Genomic DNA, 27,628 nt, shown 5'->3' on the forward strand with positions numbered 1-27,628 from the left:
CAACAAAACAGGCCAAGGCAAGCAATACAAAATTAAGTTTTTACAGCTCTTTCCCTATGTGAAGCACACTATAAAACAACCACAGAAAGGACTGTGAGATAGATGAAATATGAGAAAAGCTGTATCCCATTTTGATATCATTTTCTCTTTCAATTCCATCTGGAAACACACTCCACCCACCTCTTATGTTCACAAGCTCCCCTATAACTATATTTTCTAAACATGTATAGAAAGCTGTCACTAAAAATAACATTTTCTTATTACTTTCTGAGACAAAAATAGAAGTATACTGGGCAGCACTGTTATCCATATTAGCTATCTTTGACAGTTAATGCTCAAATTAGAGTACTAGTTCTGCTACAATAACATATGGAAATAGAGATGCTTTTTTCAATAACAAAGAGCTTCATTTAAGGGCTGTAGGTTACTCTCAAGAAAGAACTCTTCCTTGCTCATTTCATCCTCCCCATTGAAAAGAGAAATGTTTATTTTATGGAAGAAGAGCAGAGGCAAAAATATCAAACAAAGAAAAAGACAGCAGAATCCAACAGAATCCAAGCACAGTACTTGGACTGGTAGAACATATAACCATACCACCATGTAACAGAACTGCTCCACTTGTGGACTGAGATGCAAGGACAGAATGTGGATCCTGCCTCCAACTTCCCCACTGCAGACATAAGCATATTCCTTGGTGCCAGCTCCATCCCCCTGCCTGCATAGTCAATGCTCTGGAAAACCACTTCCCTCTCTACAGGATCTGCTCCTCACCAACTAACCTTGGCAGTCCTGCTGCCTGGAGTGACAAGTTGCCAGGACACTTCTCAGGCTTTCAACAGCTTGCATGCAGGTGGGCCAAAATGAATGGCTTATCCATAGGCAGGCTCATTAATGGGCTGAGGCTTAATCTTCCCCTCCCAAACAGGGCAGGCTATATGGCAGAAATGCAGCCCTGCTTTTCCACGTAGGATTTATCTGGTGTAGGTAGAGGGACAGGTTTTCCCATAGCAGGCTTGGCTGATACGTACTCCTCGTTTCCCACAAGCTCCTACACTTTGCAAAGAAAAGTAACAGCAATTACCCTTTAAAGTGTGGAAGCATGACTGGGTGGAAATTTCTTTAAAAGACATCTTTCTTTCAACCTCACAGCCAACCTAAACTCACTCTGACAGGCTCCTGTGATGGCACTTGCACAACCACAGCTGACTTTATGATAAAGACAAAATAACTGTATTAAAAATATGATTTAAGGGAGGTAAACAATTAATTTTATAGTAATTTTTGCAGGTTCTATTAATCTCATCTTTTTCTTACAGCAGCTTGAGGTATTAAAACTCATCTGAAAAAAAGGATACCTAGCAGTAATCTAATTTAAGTGCATGAAGGCCTCTGCCTGGATCTGCTGATACATTTGGAGAGGAAACCCTAGTTCTGAGCAACTCCATCTGGATGGCAAAGGGCTATCTGGATTTAATTCCAAGCAGAACTAACTAACTAATTCATACAACAATCATGTTGACAACAATGATGAACACATTTTTCTCCTTTAAACACCTCAAGGGATCATTCTTTTTCCCCTCCATTTCAGTAACCATGGTAACTTTGGACAAAAACAGCTTCCACCACAGAAACTGCTTTCTGCAATAAAGGGTTTATCATGTAACGTTTAACTTTTCCTTCCTATACACCTGAATGATAAAGGAGAGAGAACCTCTACATTGCAAAGGGAAAAGAACAACTTCTCTCTGAAAAAGTTTCAAGATGGATAGCAGTAAAGTGAGCTACAGAATGTATCTTGCAAGTTGTGTTGGCATTTTTGCTGACCACAATACAGGTTTTCGTAGACATCCATTTAATGTATACAGTAATGTAGCCAAAATAATCCTGGCATCTGCATCAGATGGTCAAAATGCAAACTCTCGAAATCAAAAGGGATGTCTCCTGTATCTTGTGGGCTTAGTCAAAACACGCTCCCTTCAAGGCATCTTTGCAATCATGAGTCACTGAATTGATACAAAGATTGAACACAGCTATGAAAACATATTTTGACAAATACTATTCAAACTATGATTCATACAGTCTATAGCCAATAGAATAATTACTATTAACATATGTATTGTACTGTTAAATTTGGATTAAAGCATGTCAAGGACGGTGCAGTAATTCTTGCTCTGTCTACTGAAAAGTACAATTTTAAGGCAGTGGCTAGCTGAGACAAATGAAGTTTGCAAAGCCAGAGAACTGGCATTTACTTCTGTTCCTCCAAAGACAATTCTGAACCTACTCAGAAATCTGAATGGCTTGAGCAGTAGGGCCTTGTTCACTGTTACCTTTGGCACTGATGAAAGAAAGTCACAGAAGGTCAAGCAGAAAAGCAGAAAGAAAAACATGAACAAGAAAATCTTGGTACTATAGAATCAAGAAAAGCCCTAAAACTGGAGAAGGAATGGAATATCCTAGTCCTGTCCTGCCTGAAAGATCACAGTGGCATAAGAGGGAAAACTAACTTTGGTTGATTCTGTCAGTCTGCATGCAAGAATTTGTATTACTTTGTAAAGGAGCTGAATCGTATTAAACATATTTGATCCATTCCTTTTATAATCACTTTCCTTTACCAGAAAAACTGCAAAGCACTGCTTCTTCATTAGCCACCTGGATCAAAAGAATAGTATGTTACATGGTAGATACACAAAGTGGGATGGTATGACATAAGACCATCTTTTGATTTTTAATATGATACTACTTAAAGGAAGATTAAAATCCTACAGGCTAATCACTAATATATATTTTTTTTAAAATTATATATATGTGTGTGTGTGTATTTATTTATTTATTTTGAGTCTTCTTTAGTATGTCATGCATATACTTCAGAGAAAGGAGAATGACTCAGGAGTGTCTATCACATCCCCAGCTCACCTGCCAGCATTTTGCAAGCATTCCTGACATTTGGCCACAGTTGCTGTTCAACTCCCACTCACAGCCCTTCCTAGACAGGACAGGCCCTGTGCTCAGTCCCTGCCAGAACACCGGCTCCTGCATCTCTAACTCAGTAGATTATCAAAACAGCTGTCTGTGCTGCCTCCTACCCTGCCCTACACACTCAGAAAGAGCTCCTCAGGAGTATCTGCAGTGTAACCTATTACTCCCCTTTCAAAGGTTTTAATAATCTCTCTTCTCCAATGCCTACCAAACCTCAGCAAGGGGTATCTAATATTAGACTGTTGACGGGTTGAAGACACCACTATGAAGATGAACAATAATATCTCTTTGTTTCTTCTTGCTTCCTGTCTGTCTCGTCTTCCTCCCTGCAGAAACTGGTGTATTTTTTTTTTCCACTGTTGGCTTTGGTGGCTTTTTCCTGTCTGAATTTATACATTATCTAGCAAAATGGTACTAGGCTCTGTAAAAAGGAATCCCATTGCTACAGAAAAATAAAACACAATATCGTGATGACTTGCCAAAGAAACCTCAGTGATGACTGACTTCTCCCTAACACCCATTGCAGAGGGGTGATTTTTATGAGCAAACCTCATTGTTTCATTTTCTGATTAACAGGCACCAACGAGGAATACACATAAAAGAATATATGTAAGTGAAGTTCAATTATTCTCTGCCCAAACATCAAATACCTTTCAGTGGCAGAGTTCTGTAATAGCATGCACAGGAAAATAATAAATGAAAGAGAGCACAGAGACCACATCCATTCATCCTAAACTTTGTGCCACCTGAAAACAACTCATTTACTAATGCTGGCAGCAAATTTTTCATTCGAGCTGTTTTTCAAAGGGAATGGAAGAGTCAGAAAAACGTGATTTCTAACAGAACATTTCAGGTTTTCATTTAAAAAAATAAAATAAAATCTGGTTTAGTTTACTTTTTGTTTAATATAACACGGGAGGTTGGGAGAAAGAGGGAAGCAGCCTGGGGAGCAAATCCAAGGAAACCTGAGTCATGGAATACTTTGTTTTTCCTGCATGGAAAGCCTGCTTGTTTTCTCTTATTTCTTGGCTCATTGTCAGAAAGAACAAAACAGACTTGATTATGTTCTAGACAATGAGGGGACTTGGGGAAACAGCATGTACAGTCATCCAGAATAGTGCCACTCTAAGTCCAGCAAAAGTAATCTGCCACTCTCCTTTACACAATAGCTCAGAATTCAATAACTCAAAGGCAGCACAGAGAGAAGAAAAAGTGATGGTTGGGCTGTGGTAGCTTACAGAGCTGAGTGTCATTCAGCCCAAAAGAAAACATTGCTATCAAGAGAAAACTGTAGGGATAACAGACTGCTTCCCTGGGGATCAGCTCCCTTTGCCAGCAAATGCAAAGCCAAAGCAAATGTGCATGTCACAACTTGTACAAGCACCACTGCTAATTTATTTGCAATATACACACAAACTTCAAAGTTCCTTATTTTCTGTTGTGCTTAATAGCTCTTTCTTTTGCTGGAGTGCAAAATCTCTGTTTTACTTATACACCTGAAAAGCCTGGACCCTTTTCACAAGTATGCACCTAAACAGTATCTTAAGAGGATGTGATCCAAGAGAATGGAAGGAAGTAACATGACAGAAGGAAAAAAGGAGTAATTCATCATTATTAGCATAGGCTTTGTTCAGGTATATGACCAAGCCTTGTCCTGAATGTACTGGAAGAAAGCCAGGATACATGAGTCAGAAGTAAATTACAGTCGTTCAGCCAAGATACCAGCCTGAACAACAAGGGGATCAGGAACCCAGAATATGTCACAGTAAGCACCTGCTATACAGTTGAAACACAGCCACAGAGACCAACCCTCCCCACAAATGCTAACAGAATGGACACTGTCACCCCTGGGTAGCATAGTGGTTCCCATGCAGCTGCACTTTCTGTAAACAGGAGCTCAAAACATAATGCTGCACAATTATGGCTGCCTGTGTTCAAGACAACTTCAACCCAATCACAAGTTCACACATTGTAACTAATTAACATTGCCAGTCCTTTGTCCATGTACAGGGACCAGTTGCAGTACACTTCATGCAAGAAAGGACATACTCTTCTAATTGCCTGGATGTTTTACCCAAAGGAAGGAAAATAATCTGCCACAGAAAATGAGAATTTTGAGAATACTTGTAAGGCCTACCTTGCCCACACCAGGAGTGTCTTTCACTTTGCTGACTGCCCTCAACAAACAAGGTGGTGCAGGGGGTGGGGAAGCCTGAAGGATACTGCTGAAGCTGGTAGTGAAGAGAGGAGATTCAGGAACAGATGATGCAGAAGGCCTGTGCTTCTTCTTTTTGGAGGACAGATTCAATTTCTGAGCGGCTCTGTGGGAAAAATGACAAGAGTAAGATAAAACAATCCAAAATTCATCAACACAAGCAATCAAGAATAAATAAAGGTAATTACCAGGTTACCATCCACATTGGATCTATCTCAGTGTTGACCTCTCTGATTCCAACAATTTTATTATTCTGGTTATATTCTGGTATAATTTGCATTAAGTAGGATCTGAACCAAGCCTCTGTCACTGTCTCAACTGTTTAAACAAGTCAGCCTGCAAGAAAGCTCCTGAACCTCCAATTAAATCAATGAGCTGTATGCCAATTTCTATTATAAAATTCAGTTCAGGCACTGAGTGGTTGACACAGAACTGCTCGTCATTCTCAAATCTCCGACTGGAAAATGAATACCTATGCAGTGTTTGAATATAAACAGTCATTGTTGATGCTAATTAGTATTAAATGCTCAGGTAGATTTGCTGAGGCATAAAAAGTGCATGAACTATTTTAAATTTATAGCAGTTCCTAAATTACAAGACAATCTAAACATTGAACAAACTGTGACCAATGAAAATATTGCTCTTTGCAATAAGAGAGAGGCAATCATACCAACTGCAACTGCATTAACCACTAAGTAGGGAAAACAATGAAGACTGCTTTTAAACTACAGTATTAGATACAAATACTGCAGTTTGTATAGATTAAATGCTGTTTGATTAAGAAGGTAAGATTTTCTGGAACAAAAGCATTCAGTACTTTGATTTTACAATTGAGACAATTCAACACCCAGCCTTTGTTGCAGCTGTTTTGTTCCAACACATTCATTCTGCACTATCCAGGGTTAGTATTGATATTAATGATGCTGCCCCGTGGTTTCCCTTTTGCAAATTGGACACTTTAAACAGTGCAGGTCAACTAGAGCATAATTTCCATGGAAAGCTGGATATAATAATTCATGAGGCTACTTTCAAGCTTTGCTTAGGCAGACAGATCTGTGACTTGAGACAGATATAAAAGAAGTTTATATTGATAGTAGCTCTCCTTACCCTGCTAAACTGTGACAGTCAAGACCAGTAACTCAAAATCCTACTAGGTTTTAAAGAAACTTTTCTTCCATTATGCTGGCATCAGTATATGTTACCTAACTCTGAACTTCCGAATGTGATTACTTTGTTTCAGGGGAAAAAGACTGAAAATATATATACACATACATATAAATGTATATATATATATACATATACTTTTCATTCTGGTATGTAAGTACCTTGCATTTGTATCAAATGTCTCAAACACATGAACAAATCACTGCTGGGCATGAAGCTGCCATATGTCAGCTGATCATGAGCGCACTGCATTCATTCCCAGTGTGTATTCTTTTAGCCTATGGCAAATGCAAAGCATTTTATAACTTTATATAGTTATATAATTATAACATTTTCTAGATTTGTAGTTCCAGGAAGATCCTTAGTATTTGTGTTTAATTATTTTACAATGCCTTTAAAATCTGGAGATAATTTGCACTTTCTGCTTATGCTGTAGAAGGTATAATAAACATCTCTCTAATGCCCAGTAAACACTTGCCCCTTATTGTTCTCATTATTTGTATGCATGCCTTCAATTTCATAGCAACAATAAAGCTATCCCAGGCTGCAGTCTTTTACTTCTTGGGTGGTTAATTCAGATGTTTTGACCACAGCGCCTTAGTGACTGTGCTCTCCCCTGGAACTGTATTAAAACTGTCCAGAAATTCATTAATTTTAACTTATTATTTAATTCTAACACACACTCAAAATAGGGCTTATTCAGAACATGCCTTATAAAATGTGATGCTTGTTGTACACAGGTAATCTCAGTGGAATTAACAGCTCAGCCTTGCTCTTATATCAAGTTCAAATTTGTGTAAATCAGAACTGCTCTTGGTTCCTCCAAGATGAAGAAAATCAATTCGCTTGAAGATCAATAGCTTAATGGGAAGCTCAGGTCTTACACAAATACCTACTGCTGAACTCTGTTCTATACTACTATTACTTAGGTTAAACTCACTTTTATAGAAGCATATGACAAGATACTAAACAAACTGCTTCTCATGCCATTACTGTTTGATCCACAAAACACCAGATGAAAAAAACCGTTAGGAAAATGTGCAGCACTAAAACACAGAAAACAAACCACAAGTTGCTTAATTCATTCTAAAGGCTACACAGAGGTTGTTTTTATGATTAATCTAACTAATCTTTTCTATCTGAAAACTGCTTTTATAAAAAATGGTAGTCACACAAATAACTAATCACAGCATTATCTCGTTACTGAAAAACTGCAAGGATAAGTTGAATACGCATCGCTGCACAGTTAATGCATGAGGCAGACTGAACCATTATACTTGGATAAAATAAAATCAGATGTTTAGCACTAGTTTAATACAGGAAGAAAAACAGCTACATGTACTGTAACTCAAAGGAATTCAAATGTAAGTAGTTACTAATTACTGCCATAGTTACTTGGCAATGCATTTTCAAGTCACGTGGAAAAACTGCACAGGCAGGAGCTTGACAGCCACAGACCAGATTAGCCCTAATTTCTATCTCACATTGCTTAGGAAAAGGGAAGTAGTATCTTTCAAGAAAAGGCCCTAAACAATCTCCATCCATTTGTGTGTTAAGCATTATTGCCTGTATATACTTAAGATTTAGATCATAAGATGTTACCATTGCCCCTAAGTATTAAAATTGATGTGCACTGTTTCATATTTTCACTGTTCTTTTGTAAAACAAGAAACATACACAGATCTGTTACAGTCTTCAAGAGTTAGCTGGAAAATACTAGGGGCACAGATGTACTGTTATAGTGTTTTCAGCCAGAAGTACCACCAGGGTTGGACGACAAACAGATGTCCCTCATGTCTGAGATCACCCAGCAAACCTCAACCCCTGAGACAGGACTTCTGGTTAGCCAGCCCACCGCTGACTCTACTCATCATCAAGAAATAATTACAGTTATTACCATAACTCAAAAACATGACTAAGAAAAGCTTTGCAACATGAGGCCAACAAACCGCTGGCCATTTAATAACAGTCCTTAAAATCACATAAAGGCATTCTTTTAATTTTAAGTTTTATGAGCCTTATAAGATTGAGGTTATTTTATTACCTTCAGTGATAAAAAACCTGGACACACACTGCAAGGAAAACTATTTTGCTTTATTTCTGGCCCATCCAGTAAAACCTCTCATGATACCAAGAAGGAAAGCAGCCAGCACACAGATTCACAGCCCAATTTGTCATTGTTTAACTTTCTGGTTGGCAGAACAATTAAAGAGATACATGAAAAGGCCAAACGGCAGGTAAGCTTTATCATTTTCTTTGCCTCATTAATATTTCCAAGGCCACTGTATTTAAAGTAACACCTGAATACAAATGATAAAATATCCTGACAACGTAGATGCACTGAAATTCAATGCACTTAAGCCCAGCTCTGATGAGCAATCAATCTTCTGTCATAGTCAGAAATATTTCCTTTGAGAGTTCCTGAAAGTCCTGTCTTTTACTTAGGACGCCACCTAGAAATAATAATAGTTCTTCAAGAGAGGCTTTTTCTTCTTCCTCCTCAGTGGTGGCATAAAACAGGCACCACTATAAGGGAGCGTTTTAAAATACAGCCATATTTTAATTACTGAATAATATTTTTTCCATCTTGAACACATAGCCAAGGCTTGCATTTTTTCCTCAGCATCCTTTTGGCCCTTCCAAATTCACCTTTCTTCTACTGAGCCCAGCAAAAACATACTGGGAAGACACATACAGCACGCAATTTGAAAAGGCACAAGCTTAAACACAGCATGTCTTTTACAATGTGTAATTTGTTTTGAGTGCGTTTTAAAGAAGCTCTAGTTTATTTAATGTCACCTTGCACATCTTCCTAAAGTAATTTAGTTCTTCAGCTACTAGAGCCTATCCATAATACATTAAGGTCTAAGATGGAGGTCCTGCTATTAACAGACTGCAGACTTGCTAAAATCAGCACTGTGCCAATAGCCTACAAACAAAGCAAAGAAAACAAAAGAAAGGAATATTATTACCCCACCTTTACTCTGCTGAAACATAATTCATGAACCGTGGCAAACAGTAATTTAATTTAGATCTCCTCAACAGAATCACAGAACTGGTTGCTCTGCCTCTGAGGGGGACTAAGGGCATGACCCCAGTACCTACAAGAAGGGCACAATATTGATGAAGTCAGGCACATCAGAATGGTGCACAGCAGGAGTACAGGAGGTAACGGGCATATGCTGAAAAATGAGAGGTTTAAGATGGGGAAAGGATTCTATATTTTGTGGACAGACAAGTAGAATTGTCCAGTCTCTGCCACTGGGGCATGTTAATACACAAACAAATCAAGCTCTGGGCAACCACCCATCAGATCTGAGAGAGAAGTTTGCTCTGAGAAGACTAAGGGATAGGGACTAGAAAGTCCCTGTGGTCCCTTACAGTTTACTTGATCCAGCAGAACTCTAAAACACATTAATGCATTTCTGACAGCAGAATAACAAAAGTATTATGCTTCTTTGTCTTACAAAATATCTTCTTTCTGAAAGCTTTCAACAAAATCAGTCAGTATCAGTCTCAGCTATTTATTCAATCCAAACTGAAAGGTTTTGTTTTTAGAATATTAAATTAAATATAACTGAAACAGATTTCCAGGAAACAAAACAAAACAGAAAAAAAAAAAAAAAAAGGAAAAAAAAAAAGAGTAATCTAACTTTTGCAAACATGTAACCAAAACGCATTTTTAAAGGTCTTGATTCTTGATCTGAGAAGAAATAAACTAAATCAGCAGAAGATGATGAAGTAATTTACTTTGACTGAAATCTACATTTCTTACAAGGGAAAAGTTGGGTAAAAAGTTCACCCACGCCACTTCCCGTGTTCTAAGGCCTTCTCTCTCCAACTACTGAAGCCTCAGAGATCAATTCTACAAGGAACCAAACATCCTCATCTTACAAGGGACCCGTGCCCAGCCTCTTGCAAGAATGTTCAGCATTCTGCTAGCTCCTTTGTGAGCTGACCTTAATATTTAGCCTACATTAATCATGCTCCAGAATGAATTATTGAGAAAAATTATGAAAATGGAAAACACTGGTAATAGTTGGCAATTATTTTTTCTAATAAGCAAACCTTTTGTACTTGTTTTTATATTTCCAGTCAAGTGAAATGAAAAACAACATGGAATTAAACACATCACACCAAATATTAAGCATTTGCCAGGAAGAAGTGAACAGTAAGGTGTGATCCAGACATCAACAAAAATTTGTAATAGATAGAAATACTTTAACCTGCAGCTTTTCTCTTATTACCTATACAAATTCCAGTGAAAGCCAATTTATTTTCAGTTCTGAAAGCACTTCTCATGCAAACAGCTAAGTAAACAAGCGCTTCTCATGTATGCTTGGTTCTTAGCAAAAGTATTTTCAGAAAAAAAAACCTCTTTTTTTCAACATTATTTAGAACTATTCAGAATTTTAAGGAAAAAAAAAATCTTCTAAATGCATCCTATCATTGTGTCATGTTTTGATTTATTTGATTTCATTTGAACATCAGCCTCTACTGATCGATTCATAACCACATGCAACCCTCTGTTCTACATGAACTCATTGTCACAAAGTCATGTTAAATACTTATGAAATACAGCTAAAACTGATTCTGGAGTGAGGGAATCAGACAAATTAGACAAGGGTCTTACTGGCAATTCTGGATTGTTAGGGGGACTACAGCCTCTGAGTCCCGTAGGCCTATGGCAAATGCACACCAGAAAAGTCCTTTCTTTCAAGATGAAAACTAAATATTTTCTTTCTCTTGCAACACATCTTGCTGTTGTGATATACTTTTGTGATATATTTTTGTCATCCGCATGCTGGAACATCGCATTTTGCTCTAATGAGAACCCGGTGTGAATATTTCATGCAGTACAGCCAGAATGAAAGCCCATTCCCCAACCATGAATCCATGAGAAATCCACCAGAAAGGAGGTGATACACTCGGCATATTGGTCATTTTAACTAACTGTAAAACCTCTATGCACTGTGGCTAGCCAGAAGATAAAACACAGAATTCAGTTTCCAATGTCATGAGACTCTGCTCTCAACTGACTTTTTTATCTGATTTAAATAAGAGAGGACAGAAAGCTTACTGAATGGGCGGTGTACTTAAAATGATGTAACCTAATGGTGATCTGACACATCTGGGGTCTCCTCTTTGTATTAAACTCTCCATCTCCCCTGTAGTAAAACACCCTCCTGTTGAAGTTTAAGATAAAAAAGGAGTATTCGTTATATCTGTAAGGTATCCATTTGACACTTATTTAGACTGCCTAGCTTTACTAGTTTAAGCCTCCTGGGCTCAGAACAAAACAGTGTGGAACCCTGAGGAGCTCCAGGCAGACTCCCCCCTTTCATCCTCCCTCCTTGATTTTTCTGTGTCCTCTGAGCCAGCAAACAGAGATTGCAATCTGCACTTTCTAAAAGACTGTTTGCAGATACCAGAATACCATAACGCTTTCCCTTCTCATGACCTAAAAAAGCACTCTCAACAAGCTACAGAGTTTAAACACTAAAGTTACACTACTTTCAGCAGTATGGTTATAGCAAACAACCTTCTTAATGTGAAGATATTTATTCTGGCACAGCTTATTCTCATTCAGCAAGTGGTATAGCAGAACATAATATAAAGTACCAACTAATGATAAAATTGCAGTTATTCAAGAGGATGTTGTACTGAGACAATTGCTTTAGCAAGAAGAAAAATGCCCCCCAATAAAAATGTCTTTATTAGGTTATGTCTGAACACACAGATGTGATTGAACCAGCTTACTTCCCCCTGAACACATCTCCATCCATGCCAGTCCTGCTTGCAGAGACTGAAGAGCAGAAACACTGCTGAACACAGGACAGGCAATGGGCCTTGTTAGCTTGGACAGATGTCACCACCCTGCTTCAGACTTAAGCTGGTATAGCAGAACACCATGCCAGACAAAGCTACCAGCCCACAGATCTTTCTTATCTCTGACTCATCAGTATCAGTGGCTTCTTTTTCCTGTCACTTTATTAGATGCTTTAGTACGTTAAAAAGCTACATTTGTGTTTGGGTTTTTTTGTGTGTTTTTAACTTTTTCCCATTACTGCCCCATCAAGTCATTTAATCAAATAATAGTGGAAACACAGCAGGTGGATAAAATGCACTCAGCCCACCATTAGTACACCTGCAGCCACTCAAGAGTGATGCTGCAGTCCTTACCCTATTAGGAGATCCTGCTCACTACACGAAGTTAGACTTTAATTTGCCATTCTGTTCTCCAGACTAGAACTCATTTATATTCCCCTTTGGATTTATTTGGATATTATTCTAGATAACTGCCTCTGAAACTGAAGGTGCAGAGTGAAAAACTATAGACTGTGTGACACATAATTAGACAGCATGTTGTACCAGGAGAAACAGTGTATCCATGGGGACTTTTTGTACCTTTATATTTCACATCTTTACTGCTGCATGGAGGTGCACATCACATTAAATGCAAATCGATACCAATAGGGCAGTTTCAATGAATCTTGGAAGACAGCAGCATGCTTTGAAGCTCACCGAGGCCAATCTTAGATTCACTTGTTTATGAATTTATGATAAATTGCTGCACAAGTTCAGTTTTGCAAGGACCTAAGCACCTCCCGTGATGTGAGCTGTGACATGCGCTCAGCTCCCACTGAGACTAATGGGACCTTTAGAAGCTCAACACACTTCAGGAATAGGCATTGTCTGAGTTACAGAACAGATTCCTATCTATAGGCTTCATCCCACACACTGATGCGGATCCTTGTTGAAGCAGAAAACACTCAGTAACTTGAAGGATACTACAGAAAGCCCTAAGGCTAGAAGACAATGAGGCAGTGAACAAAGCTGGTTAAAATGACAGATCTGGTGAGAGGTTCAGAGCAAAGTTGTCCAGCTGGGCAGCCAAACTGGGATTGAGAGGGCAGGACATGACTACGCTATCACTGTTCACCAAGATAGCCACATAATCGTTTCATGCACGACTGAATTACATCAACTTCTGAGTAACTGGATGGGAGTAAAAGTGGCTTGTAAGCGCACAGAGGCTGGCTGAATACATTTAGGAACAAAGGAAGTATGAAAGGCATGTGACTGTGCCATCTCTCTCTGATGACACAAGAAAAAGTCAAATAACAAAAAAGAAAAAGCTTATTTTCATGCTCTTTTTCACCAAGATTAAGCAAGATTTCAGCAGAAGGGCAGTCACAATGGCTTAAATAAGGACAATTCTCTGATATTCTGAAGCTGGCTGGGTAGTAAAAAAGCACTAACAGAAATTGTCTCAGTAGTCTATTTTAAGCACTTGTCTTATGTAACAGGAAGCAGGCACAGTTATTCTAGATGCTTGAACACCGTCTGTCACATTGCCACAAGCTAAGGAAGAATAAATAACTATGTGCGGCCGCTTGAAAATTATTAGTTTTAATTAGTCCGTAATAATATTGGTTACATAAATCCTTGTAAGATGAATTAGTGGAAGAAAGCGTCAAGGAGATTAAGCCTCCGTAACATCCAAATTAGTCCAAAGCCGAGGAGAAGACAGGTCTTTCCTTCAAATGACAAGCCTGGAGATGGGGACGGCAGTCAGCATGTGGTACCCCCAACACTGGTCTGAATTATTAGGGAGAGAAAGGCATGTTTTCAGGGAGGCACGGGGTACATGGCTGCTCCCTGGTGGAGAAGGACCTTCCCACCCAAAAGTTAACAAGAAACATCTTAGCCTGCAAGTGATACAGTGCTGCCCAGGGCTGCTCCCTCTACTAGCACAGAAAGAGCAACATGGCTCAGAATCTGGTCCCCAGTTCGTTAGATTTCTAGGTTAGGGGTTCTTTTATAACACTTACTGTGATGATTTACTCTTACCTCTCAGATCATAGCTTAAAACTTGACATTTAAGAGCACAAGGCATTCATTGGTATTTACCATAGAAGCTGGAGGATCTTCAGCTTTTGGACAAATAGCCAAGCAAAACACAATTTGGCAAGTGGCTTTGGTCACAATAAGGGAATCAGCTAATCATTAAGGTTGGAAAAGACCCCTAAGATCATCTAGCGCAACTGTCAACCCCTCACAACTATGGACATTAAATGTGAAGGAAAAAGAGATGTACTGGAATTTTGTAAGGTCCTGTGAAATGTTTCAGTGCCTTAAAGCAACATATGCATAAGCTTTTAAGCTTTAGCATACATGAAAAGAGAAATAAAATAATCTGTATCAGATTGAAACCTAATGCTGTGTTTAACTCAAAACAGAATTTCATTGTTTTCATTTCTGCCACTAAACCAAAAACAAATGGTTCATACAGCTTCAGTCACTAATCTGACCAAAATCAGAGGAAGAATTCACTGGGTATTACCTGGGGTTGTGGAGCTTTGCTCCTGCAAACCACTGTTGCTTCTCACCAGACTGTTCAGGTGTACAGCTCAGAAATACTATAACACAGAAAGGCAGTGCCACCAAGAAGCTTTACAAAACTCAGGGAAAAAGAAAAAAAAAAAATTTTATGTACTAACATATAACTATACACAGTACATCTGGAGCAAATTTTCAGGGAATCTAAGTTGGTGTCACTCCACATAGTTCTGTATGATTTCATAGCAGCTGTTTCATGGAGTCCTTGAAATCTGTCCCACTCTTTACCCTGAATTAGTATGAAATTGCCTCTTTAGATGTGAAACTAAAACCCTTCTAATTCATAAATGACTGTTAAAGTAGGAGGAAGAAAAAACAAAGGATGAAAGTTAGGTCAGCTAATAAAAATAAATAAATAGCAAGTTAAAATAACCGTAAGTATTATTTATGGCTAATGTAATGTTTAACTATTTTGATCCAATCAGTTCTTGCCATACTGAACCAAGAAGAGAATGACTCATGTAGGCACATCTTTTACACACACAAAAAACATCTGCACAGCTCCATGCTAGGAACTTTTCATAGTAACCAACACATAAACCAAGAAAGCAGGCTGTTTTGATTACACTTTAAAATGGGCATACTGGAAGTTATTTTAAAAAAAGCAAAGAATGTACTAAAACTTCTCTGATTCACCATCCAAATAACTACAATTGCATTACTGAAATTGCTTTCCAATCCATCATTATCATTACTACATTATGGCTAGATAATCAAATGCAAGTAACTTTTCTTCATGTGTGATATAAAACATTTTGTTCAGATGTTCCTGGCTGGAGTTGCAGCTTTCCTCAAAGGCAACAGTACAGAGATTACAAAAGACAGCCACACAGATCCCCAGATGCACAGGGATGAATCAAAGCCAGAAGGAATGGAAGAGCTGCAACTCCCTTGGCACACACTGACAGGACTGAACAGACTTCACCCAAGAACATGGCCCCACTGAATTTCACAGTAACTTCCCATCATCCCACCCAATACCTGCTCCTGCAATACGTTTCTCATGTGGTAGCAGATTTTGAGTAGCAATTTGCAAACTCCTCCCTTCAGCTTCCTTAAAGAAGCTGCATCCGTTTCTCTGTTCCCAGCCAGCTAATATGCGAAGGACCAAGACACACAAAACACATGTGACTGGAGTGGCAGGGAAAGAATGGTATTCTGGAACTCCATTTAACTTGTAACTCAAGAATTCCCTTGCAGACAGCTCAAGGGATTATATCTTTAAAATATACACTGTTCTGATACACACGTGCACATAATGCAATTTCTACCTCTGCAACTAAATGAACTAAGCATAATTTACATAGCAAAGAATACACAGTATACCTGGCCACAGCAGATATTTATCTTACATATGAGCTATCAGAAAGGCTGCTATGAAGAGCAAACCCAATCCTTTGGGTGCAAAATTCCAAGGTTCCCAGGTCCCAGTGAAGCTGAGCCACAGGCACCAAGCTGCCCTGCTGGCTGCAGCCTGTGGGGCAGAGGAACAGCAAGCACAACACAGATAGCTGCCTTTCCACCCCAGTGCTCCAGTTCACATCACAGACCTGTGCAGAGCTGTGCCCATACATCAGGGGGAAGGGAAGGAGAAATATGACAGGGCACTGTGGCATGAAGTCAAGGGGCAGCCAGAAGCAGTGTGCGAGAGGAGTTCCTGTGATCCTTCTGTGCCACTGTGGCCCTTTCTTTTACTTCCCACCCACCCCCTGTGGGTGTAACACCCACAAAAAAAAGTAACACCCACAGCCTGTTACTTTTATCCCAGTTGTTGCCACAACCTATCTTACAATTTCAGTTTTCAAAACGCAGTTTGCAGCTGGCAAAAAAAAAAATAAAAATAATAATAATAATAATTTAAAAAAAAAAAAATCTACTGAGAGTTTAAAAATCACTGTTGCATGTCTCCTCCTCATTCACATACCGACAGCATCTGCTCAGGGCTGATGACACAACATGCAGGGCTGAGGCTCTGAAGCCTAATTTTTCACTGCCTTGCAAACTCATTAATTGTTTATACCTGCGTAAAATTCAGATGTTAAAGCAATTTATCCTCAGCTGGTCTGGGTATAATGGTAGCACAAGAGGCAGAATGTCAGAGCAAGTGAAGCATGATCTCCTACCAGCAAAGAGATGCTCTGCGCAGCACTGCACCATCTCTCCACATGTGAGCAAGAGCCCAGAGAGACGGCATTTACATTAGCTGCCAGTGGAATGGCATCTCACACAGACTGCACAGCCAGCACGCCACAACCTGCCTGGAAGAAAGGCACTGCCAGCAGCATCACCAGCACAGAAGGGATGCGAGTGAGAGCAGCAGCAGGAGCTTGTCATCAAGGGAGCACCGAAACAGTGGGGACAACACGCAACACTGACACATTCATGACTTAGACAAACAGAACTGCCTCAAGGATTTGGGGCTATTTACATATTGTTTTTTTTTAATCAATTTTCTTTCTTTCCCGGGAAAAATCATTTATCAGTGTAGTCCAATGGCATGGCTATTGTACAAAGTAAAAATGTGAGGACCTTATTAACAGGGGGAGGGAAAAAAAGAGCAGGCCTTATACCAGTAGAGTTCTTTTCCCTCTTCCTAAGCTTGTACATTATCTCATACTTTACTGTAAGACAAACTGGAGTGAGTCATTCTTAGAAAAATTTCTAAAGACTGCCTGATGTACATTGCTGGCATCCAGCAAAACCAGACTAATGCTGCATAAGATCACAGGACAATTCAGTAGGAAGGGTGGTCTCTGTCTATCCCCCTGCTCAACCCAGGGTCTAGGTGGTGCCCCAGTGAGCTCCCTCTGCCTTCTCCATGCATCTTGCACTGTGTGGCTCAAAGTTGGATGCAGTGCCCAGACACAGTTGTGGGGAATAACCACTCCCCTTGACCCAAAGCTGTCAGCACAGCCCAGGGTGCAGGTGTTCTCCATTGCTGCCAGGGCACATTGTGACCCATGTCTGCTTACATTTATAGTTACTGATGTGCTGTGAAATTTGAAATGATTTCTCAGGGGAAAATAAAAATCTGGAAGAAAAATATGTTAAGGAATGTTTTGTTCCTTCAGGGAATCAAGGGGCAGTAAGCCCATGGTGATACCACCCTCTCTCTTCCCACTTGCAAGGGCTAAGACAGTTCCCACTGAATATTTGTGTTATTTTTTCAGCCAAGTGTTTAATACATGGAGAAGTCAGGCTCCCACGCTTCTTTGGGCTGATTATTCCAGGGAGCAACAACAGGGCTCTCATTCAGGAAATTGTTCTCAATATTCAGATTAAGTTTTTCTTTGTTTTATTTCCCCCATTTACTTATAACTAGAACTCATCCTTTATGCTAAACAATTCTTCTCTCCCTCTTTGAGGGAGTTCCATCTCTCAAGTATTTGTGGGCTGTTCTTTCCCTCAGGCCACATTAGTCACCACTTAACCAAACTATACATATTTAGTCTTTTTTATTAGATTTCATTAATTTATTTTAATCCCCTCCTCTGAACTCCCTAAGTTCTTCAGTTGCTCTCAAAACAATGCAGCCAGTATTCCCCATGTTCCTGTATTACACCACTGGAGAGAAGAACTCTCCTTTCTACATCCCAGTGTTTCTGGAAATACAGAATATAGCTTAGCTGTTGCATCTTCCATCTCTCAGTGCCTATGACTTCCTCAGCATTATTGCTTCCCAGTGCCAAATCCTGCTTCCCTTACCCACATGGCTAGCCCAACTGGAGCCAAGCCCACAAACAGGATTAAGAATTGGCTTTCTCCATCATCTGAAACTGTGTTCATTTCTCATAGTCTTTTATTTTTTTAATGCATTGCTCTCTCATTCAAGATGGAATACAGTGTTCTTTTTTTTTTTTGCAATAATAAAAGGAACAAATTTTGAAGAGTTTTTACTTGATTTCAGTAACATCTAAAGTGATTGAATAGTAAATGTCTAAATACACAAAACCCGACTTAAGAACTATCAACCACACATAGTGATTTACAAATCAATTTCCTTTCCATTACTGTATTTTCTGCGCTGCTCTAACATGAGGATAGGTGTAATTATCTCTCACTACTGTCCTACATTATTTTTTTAGTAATTCAACTGTTTCAACAGCAGCAGTGTGTTTCCGCAACTAACACTCCTAATAATCATCAAGGATTATAACAAAAATAGCGATTTTGAGCATTACATAATTACAGAGGCACTGCCTCAGCGAAACAAGGGGATTTACTGCCAGTATCAGTAGACTGGGCTCATTCAGTTACGAGCTCTGAAATGCTGAGATAGTTCTCAACCTCTTGGGAGCTGGGTAGAGAAGCCAAGACTGGGGAGCAGGTGCAGTCCATCCTTATGGGGTACATCTTGCCTCACACAGAATCAATTCTCCTCTGTGGATGACAGCATATGTCAAGAGAGTGAAGAACTTACCTTTATCCTTCTATCTCTCAGATAATTTGTACCCCTTGAAGAGGCAAGGTGGGAGGAGAGGGAGCAAGTTTACTTCTGCCCTTCCAATGTGCAGAGGCACAGGATGCTCTATCTCATTACTCTCACAGCCTCTAAACACACCTACATAAATAAGACCTGGGCAGACTCCTACACAATTTAAGTAGCAAAAAAAGACAAGAAAGAAATGACCACCTAAGTTATTTTATGCTGCAAAGCCACACAGCCCCAGTGGCTAATGGAGAACATTTATCAGTAAAACAACTTGCCAGTCCTACGGAGCAGCTCTGAGTAACAGTATGGGAGTTGCATCTTGTTCACAGATACTAAAATAGGAGTGTCTGACAAAGATGACATTATGAAGCAGTATCTAAGGATAAACTTCACCAAGTCCAAATTCAACTGTCAAATAATGTCAAATGACATGGTTCTGCCACGTCAGAGTAAGCCAGAGACATGAAAAAGTTTGGGAAAGCCTTAATTACTACAGAACTAAAGGACGTTTTCCACTGACATTTGTAATATTTTCATTACTATTTAATAAGGGGTCAAATGATCAACCAAATATACTTATCTACTGTTATAACATGTAACTCTCTAGCAGAAACCTGGCTCTTCTGACCACAAAGTCCAAATGTTAGCTATATAAGATGTGTCTGTGCTCGCTGTCAAAAACCTCCAAAGTTTGCCTGAAATCCATGCCACACGTTGTCTTTCATGTCTTTCTTTCATACTCACGTTAGTCTGTTTCTGACAAAAAATATATATATATGTATATAGGGTTGTTTTTTTTAGATTCTTCTCACTATGCTTGTGAATGTTTTTCCTGCAATTTGACTGAAGATGCGTACAAGTATGAGGTGTCAGACTAATATATAACACTGATATATTCCACCACTCATTAGTAAGGCTGTAAACGCATGCGGCTGCAGAATTCCTTCTGACAAAGGGACTTGGGCTTTTTGGTTGCTAAAAGAAATTCCTTCTATCTTTTTTTTTCCCCTGAAAATCTAGTGTAGACTGGAATCTCAGATAAAGAAGGCTAAAACATAAGAAAAACTAAAGGAAAGAAAAACAACAAGAAGAAAGGCTTTTAGATCCTGTTAATATGTTCTCTAAAGCTAAGCAACTGAACTGGCAGACCTTTGTACTAAATCCATTCCACTGAGCAAATGACACCCCAATCCAGCCAAGAACTTGGACACACATTATTTCCTTCATTTCTCCAGGATATTTCTTTCCTTTACCTCTCCTGTTAGGAAATATTCTTAGTGTTATTTCTGTTCTGCAACAACTGCTGCTTAATGCGCCAGTTCAACACTTGGTGACATTCTGACATATACAGTCTTCCACAGAAATGGGAACACAATTGATACGGCTTTGTATCTGTCTACTGCAATGGGTTGGCCTTTGCTTCATTAGTACCTGTCATTTTTGTTTCTTAAGAGCGCAGCCTGATTCAACAGGCACAGCCACAGGAATATCTACTCAATGACAGTGTGACCGCCACCTGACTACTCAGACCCACTGTTCTAAACCACAGTTCATAGCAGACCTACAACATTTCATGTTGTTACATGGGGCAACAGACAGCATCTCATGTTCACTAGTCAGGCCAGTTAAAGTTAACATTTAGGGATCCTTATCTTTTACAGAAAGAGGTTTTTATATTCCTTATCCTTAATGACATGACCAGAACACGAGTAGGAAAACTGCAGAGCTTGGAATATGTCAGCCAGAAATACCACAGGGAGTCTATCACAGGGGTTTGTGGCAAGAAAGGCATTTCATGGCAAGAACAGGATCCACAAAATAATTACATTAGAATTTTCTGCTGACAATCCTCTGAAAGATAAAAGAGGTGAAAAGACAGAAAAATGCAAAACAGTATTCAAAGGAAATTAGGAAAACAAACAGAAATGCAACCTAAGGCAGAACAAGATATCTAATTGTCACTTTCAAAGCAATAATACTATTCCATCTTTCTTCATTCTTAATCGGCAAAATCTGAGGCAAATGGTAATAACCTAAATTAATTTACATTCTGAATAGAAAGCAGTCTTACAGTAAGCCATGCAGCAGCAATCAGTGAAAATGCTGTTTAGAGGCAACTATTCTAACTACAAATTGTGGAGATTATTTAAGAGTTTTCATTAAAATTGATAATATTTGGGAGTGACTAAGATTTAATACAGCAGCTACACTGTGTGACTCAACAGGGCTTAGCAACTACTTGTTGGTTAGCCTATTCCTAGTGAATTCACCAGACCTATAACACTTACTATAGCGCCAGAGCTTAAAAGCATTGAAGTTCTTCTCTGACAAGAGCCCTATGTAGTACCAGAAGAGTGCCAGGGTGTCCCTCAGGCAACACTAAAGTTCTCTAGCTCAGAAAGGAGTCCAAGAGCAGAAGTCACTGCTAGGATCCTCTTGGGTTTTTCTGACAGCAGCAGCAAATAATTAGAGTGCCAAATGCTGATTCAGTAACTTTCTTCCCTCTTCCTAGATCTGCACATAAATTCACATTTATGTCATCTGCAGAGAGACAAAGAGCATAGAAAAGGAGTATATACATAATGCTGAAGCACGTGAACCTTATTTAGCTTCTCAAGTAGTACCTCTAGCACCTATTCAGTCTACAGAGAGAGATCAACTCCTCCAAAAGACAACTGAGAGCATCTTTATCAGATTCCTATGCTAAGTTAACACCTGTCAGAATTCAGATTCTACAAACATTGAGATTTTTATCAGCTGGTAAGTAAAAAAAAAAAAAAAATTCCTCCATTACATATAAATTAGTTTAATACTACAACATACAACTAATACAGCCTACTCAGGAGACTGGCAGAAAATATAAAACTATTACTTCTGTCTTGAGTTGCACATGCAGTTTGTCTCCATATCTTCAACTTCAGAAGCAGCTGTATGTGTCTGCTGTCCTTTATCCATCAATTTGTCTTCCAAGAAATCAGTTACTTTTCCTGACTGAGAATGAACTTTTTCTTCCATACTGGTTCCTTAGTCAAACATCTGCCACATCTCAAGATGTAAAAAACTCAGTTTTCATAATAGGACAACCAAACATTTATTCATTAGTGTACCCACCAGGAACAGGAACATACACTATCATGACTTCTAATGCTCTTCAGTATTTCCATTCCTACGTGTGAGTTCTCTATAACTTCAAAATGTCAGAAAAAACAATAGAGATTTCCTTCACGTAGTATGTTTTTCAGCAGCCTGATCCAGTTAGGACTGTGGGTGCTAGCACTGCAATCACAGAGTCATAAAATGGCCTAGAATGAAAAAGACCTCAAATATCATCTGGTTTCAACCCCCTTGCTATGTGCAGGGTTGCCAACCACTACAACAGGATGCCCAGAGCCATGTCCAGCCTGGCCCTTGAATGCCTCCAGGGATGGGGAATCCACAATCTCCTTGGGCAACCTGTGTCAGTGCATCACCACACCCTGGGTAAAAAACTTCCATCTAATCTAAGACTCCTCTTAGTTTATAACCATTCCCCTTGTCACATAATTATCAACCCATGTAAGAAGTCGTTCCCTCTCCTGTTTATAAATGTTTATGTGTGCCCCGGTGGCACACTGGTAGGAACGCTGCTTTGCAACACTGGGGCCCGGGTTCGAATCCCCCTGTGGTGCAAGTGGTAGAAGTGCCGCTCTGCTACACAGGAGGCTCGAATCCCGGGGCTTGGACTCGACGATCTCTAAGGTCCCTTCCAACCCGCAAGAGACTACGATACTATGATGATGATAAACTCCCTTCAAGCAATATCAGTCAAGTGGTATGCAAAGAAAATATGGTCAGAGAGGGGACATTGTGGCACCTGGTATGTCAGTGATTGCTACATGGAAGATATGGCAAAGAAATAAAGACAAGCAGAGAACAACGCATGAAGAGAACTACGTGAATTATAAATCACAGTATAGGCAAACAGAAGCAACTGAAAATCATGAAGGAGCGCTGGAAATGTGTCAGAATGCAATACCTAGTTGAGCACCCTGTAGTCCAACAGAGCTGGCATTACCTGTCTCATCCAGAATGATTTATCTGCTGCAATTCTATTGCATATTGCATTCATAGTCAACAGAGTCAATGCACTGTCAGAAGATATTTTCTGTGCAGAGCTGTCCCAAACCAGAAAAAAATAGAGCAGCCCCTCTGCATAAAGTCCTTCACAGAGAAATCTTTCAACACAAACTCCCTTTGCACACAGAAAAACCATTCAGCAGCAAAACCCAGTCACGGTGAATGAACAGATTTGCCCAAAGTTTGCAGAAAATTCCATTTGCAATTATCTGCACCATCTAAATCATTCTTTGTCGACAGCCACAGTGTAAAACCACTCAAAGCCAAATAAAAACTGCAGTGATATTATTTTTAAGCACAAGTTTCCATCAGTTATATCCTCATATTCCAGTCACTTCTGTAGTGAAATAACGGTTTCCATTTCTGTGGACACAACATATTTATTCTGCATCGTTAAAACTTGTCTCAAAAAAATTTGAACTGCTCTGATAGGTCTGAATCTTCTGACCACAGCTGACTATACCTGTGCCATTTGTGAAAGACATTTGTCCACTCCAGTTTTAAAGATATCTAATGGTGTCAACTTCACAAACTTCATACTAAAAACAGGTCTTTAGAAATCCATTCTTTCAGTATTAAGTGAAGCATTCTCTCAGCCAAATGACGTTCTGCTGACCAACAGCATCCACCAGAACTCAGATGCATTTCTTGCATGTGACTACTAAAGAACCCTCCCTCCCTTGGAACTTAAAAATAAATAAATAAATAAATAAATAAACCCTCTTCTAGTAATAATTATAACAGATAAGGTGCTAGTTCTGAGCAAAAGCCATCTCCTACAGCACATGTGGGGAAGATAAACCAGAATAAAACTTACAGTGCCACCAATCACTAACTGAACCCATGGCTGTACCTGTGCTCATACCCAAAATGAGCAAGGGAGACCAGCTGGTATGGAATTTAGATAAACTCTCTCAGCCCTCAAAACTGGGCCTATGTATGCAAACACAGCTCCTGGGGACAACTTCTGGTCCATACTAACCTGCAAACTATCCATTTCTCAGAGTGTCAAATGGCCATGCTAACTCTTAAAAGGCACAGGCAATTGCTTATCCCATGTCTGTCCACACTATAGCCAAGAGGTCCACATAAGTGAACAACAGACTGTGAGAGATGGAGACAAGAACAGGTTTTAAGGATTTGATAAGGTATGCATAAAAATAGAAAGACTGACAAGTGGGTAAGCACATGGATACTCTACTTTCATCTATTCATATCAACTCAGCATGGCCTCAGCTGGTCATTCAGAGAGAATTCAGTCTGGGTTACAGAAACAATCACTGAAGGCTGCCGCTTTTGGGCCAGAAATAGGAAAGCTGCTCCTGCTGGAAGGAGTCAGAAAGGATGGGGAGAAAGAAGATGGGGCAGCTGTTCTGCCAAGTCCCTCACCGCTAGCACCCACCTGCTCCCTGTCCTCGTAGACAAGGACTGTCAGGAAAGCCTCAGTGAAGGAAAAAGAAATCCTAAGAATATAATCACCCCCCACTTACATTTCACACACAACCAAGCAAAGCCCTGACATCTTATTTCTTCTTTCTCCAGCGTGCTCCTGTTCTGCTCCTCATAAAATTGAAAAGAAAAAAAAGAAAAAAAAAAAAAAAAAAAAAAAAAGAGCATCTTTCCCTTGAAATCGTGCCTATGATGTTTAGTGAATTTACTCTGCATCATGACCTACAGTATTAAAATCTCAGTGTAACGTCCTTGAATTACAAACTATTTCATGTTTCAAATAAGTTGCGATGCTACATTTTGTACTTTTTTCTTTAAATGGGCAGCCTCAGCCAAGTCTAATGCACTGTTTGTAAACAGAAAACTCATTCCTACTTGTGACCTGTAAGCAGATACTCAGCAGCCCTCAAGCAAGTTGCGAGCCAAGTCACAAAGCATTTACATCCAGCTTGTAGCTTAAGTTTTCCTCCTGGACTTGTAACTGTAGAAAGCAACTTTGGATGAGAATGAGCAGAATCCTGAGTGCTGCCACTAGCAGGGCTGTGCAAAGCAGAATTGCACTTGATAAAGACCACACAAAGAAAACACTCAACTCGCCTCCCCAGCCTTGGCTCTCCCAGTCATCTTCACATGTAGTGCTCCCAGGTTCCCTCTTCTTTAATTTCAATTTATTCTCATATTATGCTTGATGAACAGCACAATCATCATATTGCAGACAGAAAACTAAGGGAACCAACTGGAGGAATGCACCTCATCAGCTACTTCATCACTTCTGATCTTTTTCTTCAAACAACTGTTTTGTTAACTTGAGTTGGAACCTCTGAAGCAGGATCAACAGTTTCTATTTCTTATGCTAAGTACAAGGAGTCCACTGTAGTAGAGCTCATAGAGCACATGCCATAATAAAACCAGAAAGACTGGAAAAAAATAAATCAACAAAATGCTTATTTAATCTGTTCGTATTACTTAATCTTTTAGATTTTAGAACACCCTGATTTATGTTTAAATGATTGGTAAAGTGGTGTTTTGGGAGAATCTTCAGACATAAGGCTGAAAAGATCTTTTCTGCCTCAGAATAAGACTGACCTGCTTCACTATTAATTTTTATCAAGCAGCCAATCTATCCACTTAGAGAATCCATCATGTCGGGACTCAATGTTATAATCCTACAAGTATCTGAAATTACATTATATCTAAATGGAATAACCAATAGAAAACGTCACTTTGCTCTGATTCTTTTTGAGGATGACACTAATTCATGTTTCCAGAATTCCAATTACATCACTAGACCACAATTAACCAATACAGTTGAATGATCCATAACATGCATGTGGATAAATGATCTCAAGCTTCCTCATTACAGATCCTGTTCCTTTGAACAATACTGTCAGGATTCTTATCAGTCATCATGAAGTAGAGGCTCTCCAGAACAGACTGTGTGTGCTGAGAATGTCTAAAGGGTCAAGGAGTGTCAAGGGCACCACATCTACAAGCCTCTGAAGTACTCAAGAGGCTCTATCCTATAGATAAGACTATTTACCCCTTCCCTGCAACTCTGTGCTTCTTGATACAATGTTTTCAGCTCTCCCTGCAGTCTGGTTAAAACCAATTATTGTAGAAGGGATGTAACAGAAAGTTTTGATTTGAGAACAGAGAAATAGTTGGGGTATTTACTGGACAATCTTTCCCTCACAGAAGGCACACACAGCTTTGTGCCATCAGTAACACCTTGTCTTGTAGAGAACTTAGCTCACAGAAAATCATAAACAGCTTTTTTAAGGGAGAGGAGAAGGGTAACTTCTTTCATAAAAAGCTTAAAGTAAAATTCAATATAAAACGTAGACAACAATAAAATGTTTTAAACTCCCATAAAAAATATCTACATACATTGTATTCCAGATAAACCCTATTCACAACTGCTCTGGAATGAAAGACATGTTACAAAAGTTGAAAGTGAGATCTTATATGTACAAACCATTGCTTCAATGCAGATTATCTTCTTCCTATGGCTGAACTGACAAAATATTAAAAACTACTTATATTCAGTTACATGACTCAAGTAACAATACAGGCTTTCTAAGACCAAATACTCATAAGTTTAGTCAGCCTTCCAGTATTTCAGAACAATTTAACCATCTCTGTTCTGCCTCTCCAGGACCTACCAGAGCTACAAGCCTTATTGCTCCACTAAACATACAACACCAACCACAAGAGCCAATGAAGCGGAGCCCTAAAAATCAGCTCCTGCAGGATCCAGTCACAGAGGGACATGTTGATGTGTGTTGCAGAACACACTTGAATAGCTCCACGTGGGGCCAGGTTGGGTTTTCCATGGGCAGTTCCATCTGGAGCTAACAAGACAAGCCAGACCCAAACTGACACGCTCCCACATGATCAAATCAGGTAACATTTCCTCAGTCCGTAGGTTTTTGGAAATAATCTTAAATGCAATGAAGAGCAGCACAGATGGATGCTCTGGCTGAGCAAATAACCCTGGACTCCTGTCTGATCAGCAGGAGTCAGTGTTAGATTAGCAGCTCCAGCACAATGCTAGCCAAACTGTCAAAACATTGGCTTTGTATAAGTGGCCACTCAGCTGCCTCCCCTCAATAGCTGGGTTTTTCAGCTTATTTCAGCTTCCCACTTGTCCTGAATAAGGGAGAACCAACTGCAATGTGGAATTATGGTAAATAATGGTAAAAGTTTTCATGAGCCAGGCAACAACTTTTGATGTATGGCAGGGATAGTTTCCAAATGCAGCAGGCAAAGTTATTCCTTTAAAACTATGTATGCATAAAGTAGCAGATAAAATCACTGAATTTATGATTGGAATTGGATATTTGGCATAGAAGCACAGGTATAAATGATTG

The 27,628-nt window shown here is 39.4% G+C and overlaps 1 protein-coding gene across 1 annotated transcript in view; it reads right to left on the reverse strand.

Moving 5' to 3' along the window:
* The window catches only part of KIF26B (kinesin family member 26B), a 253,708-nt gene that overhangs the window by 97,059 nt on the left and 129,021 nt on the right, over positions 1–27,628 (reverse strand). Inside the window, exon 5 of the mRNA XM_015857747.3 lies at positions 5,117–5,300. Coding sequence (XP_015713233.2) covers positions 5,117–5,300 — 184 coding nt within the window. The remainder of the gene's footprint in view (positions 1–5,116; positions 5,301–27,628) is intronic.

This window comes from Coturnix japonica, chromosome 3 (genome assembly GCF_054131305.1).
Source record: "Coturnix japonica strain WE chromosome 3, WE-NBRP24, whole genome shotgun sequence".
NCBI lineage: Eukaryota > Metazoa > Chordata > Aves > Galliformes > Phasianidae > Coturnix > Coturnix japonica.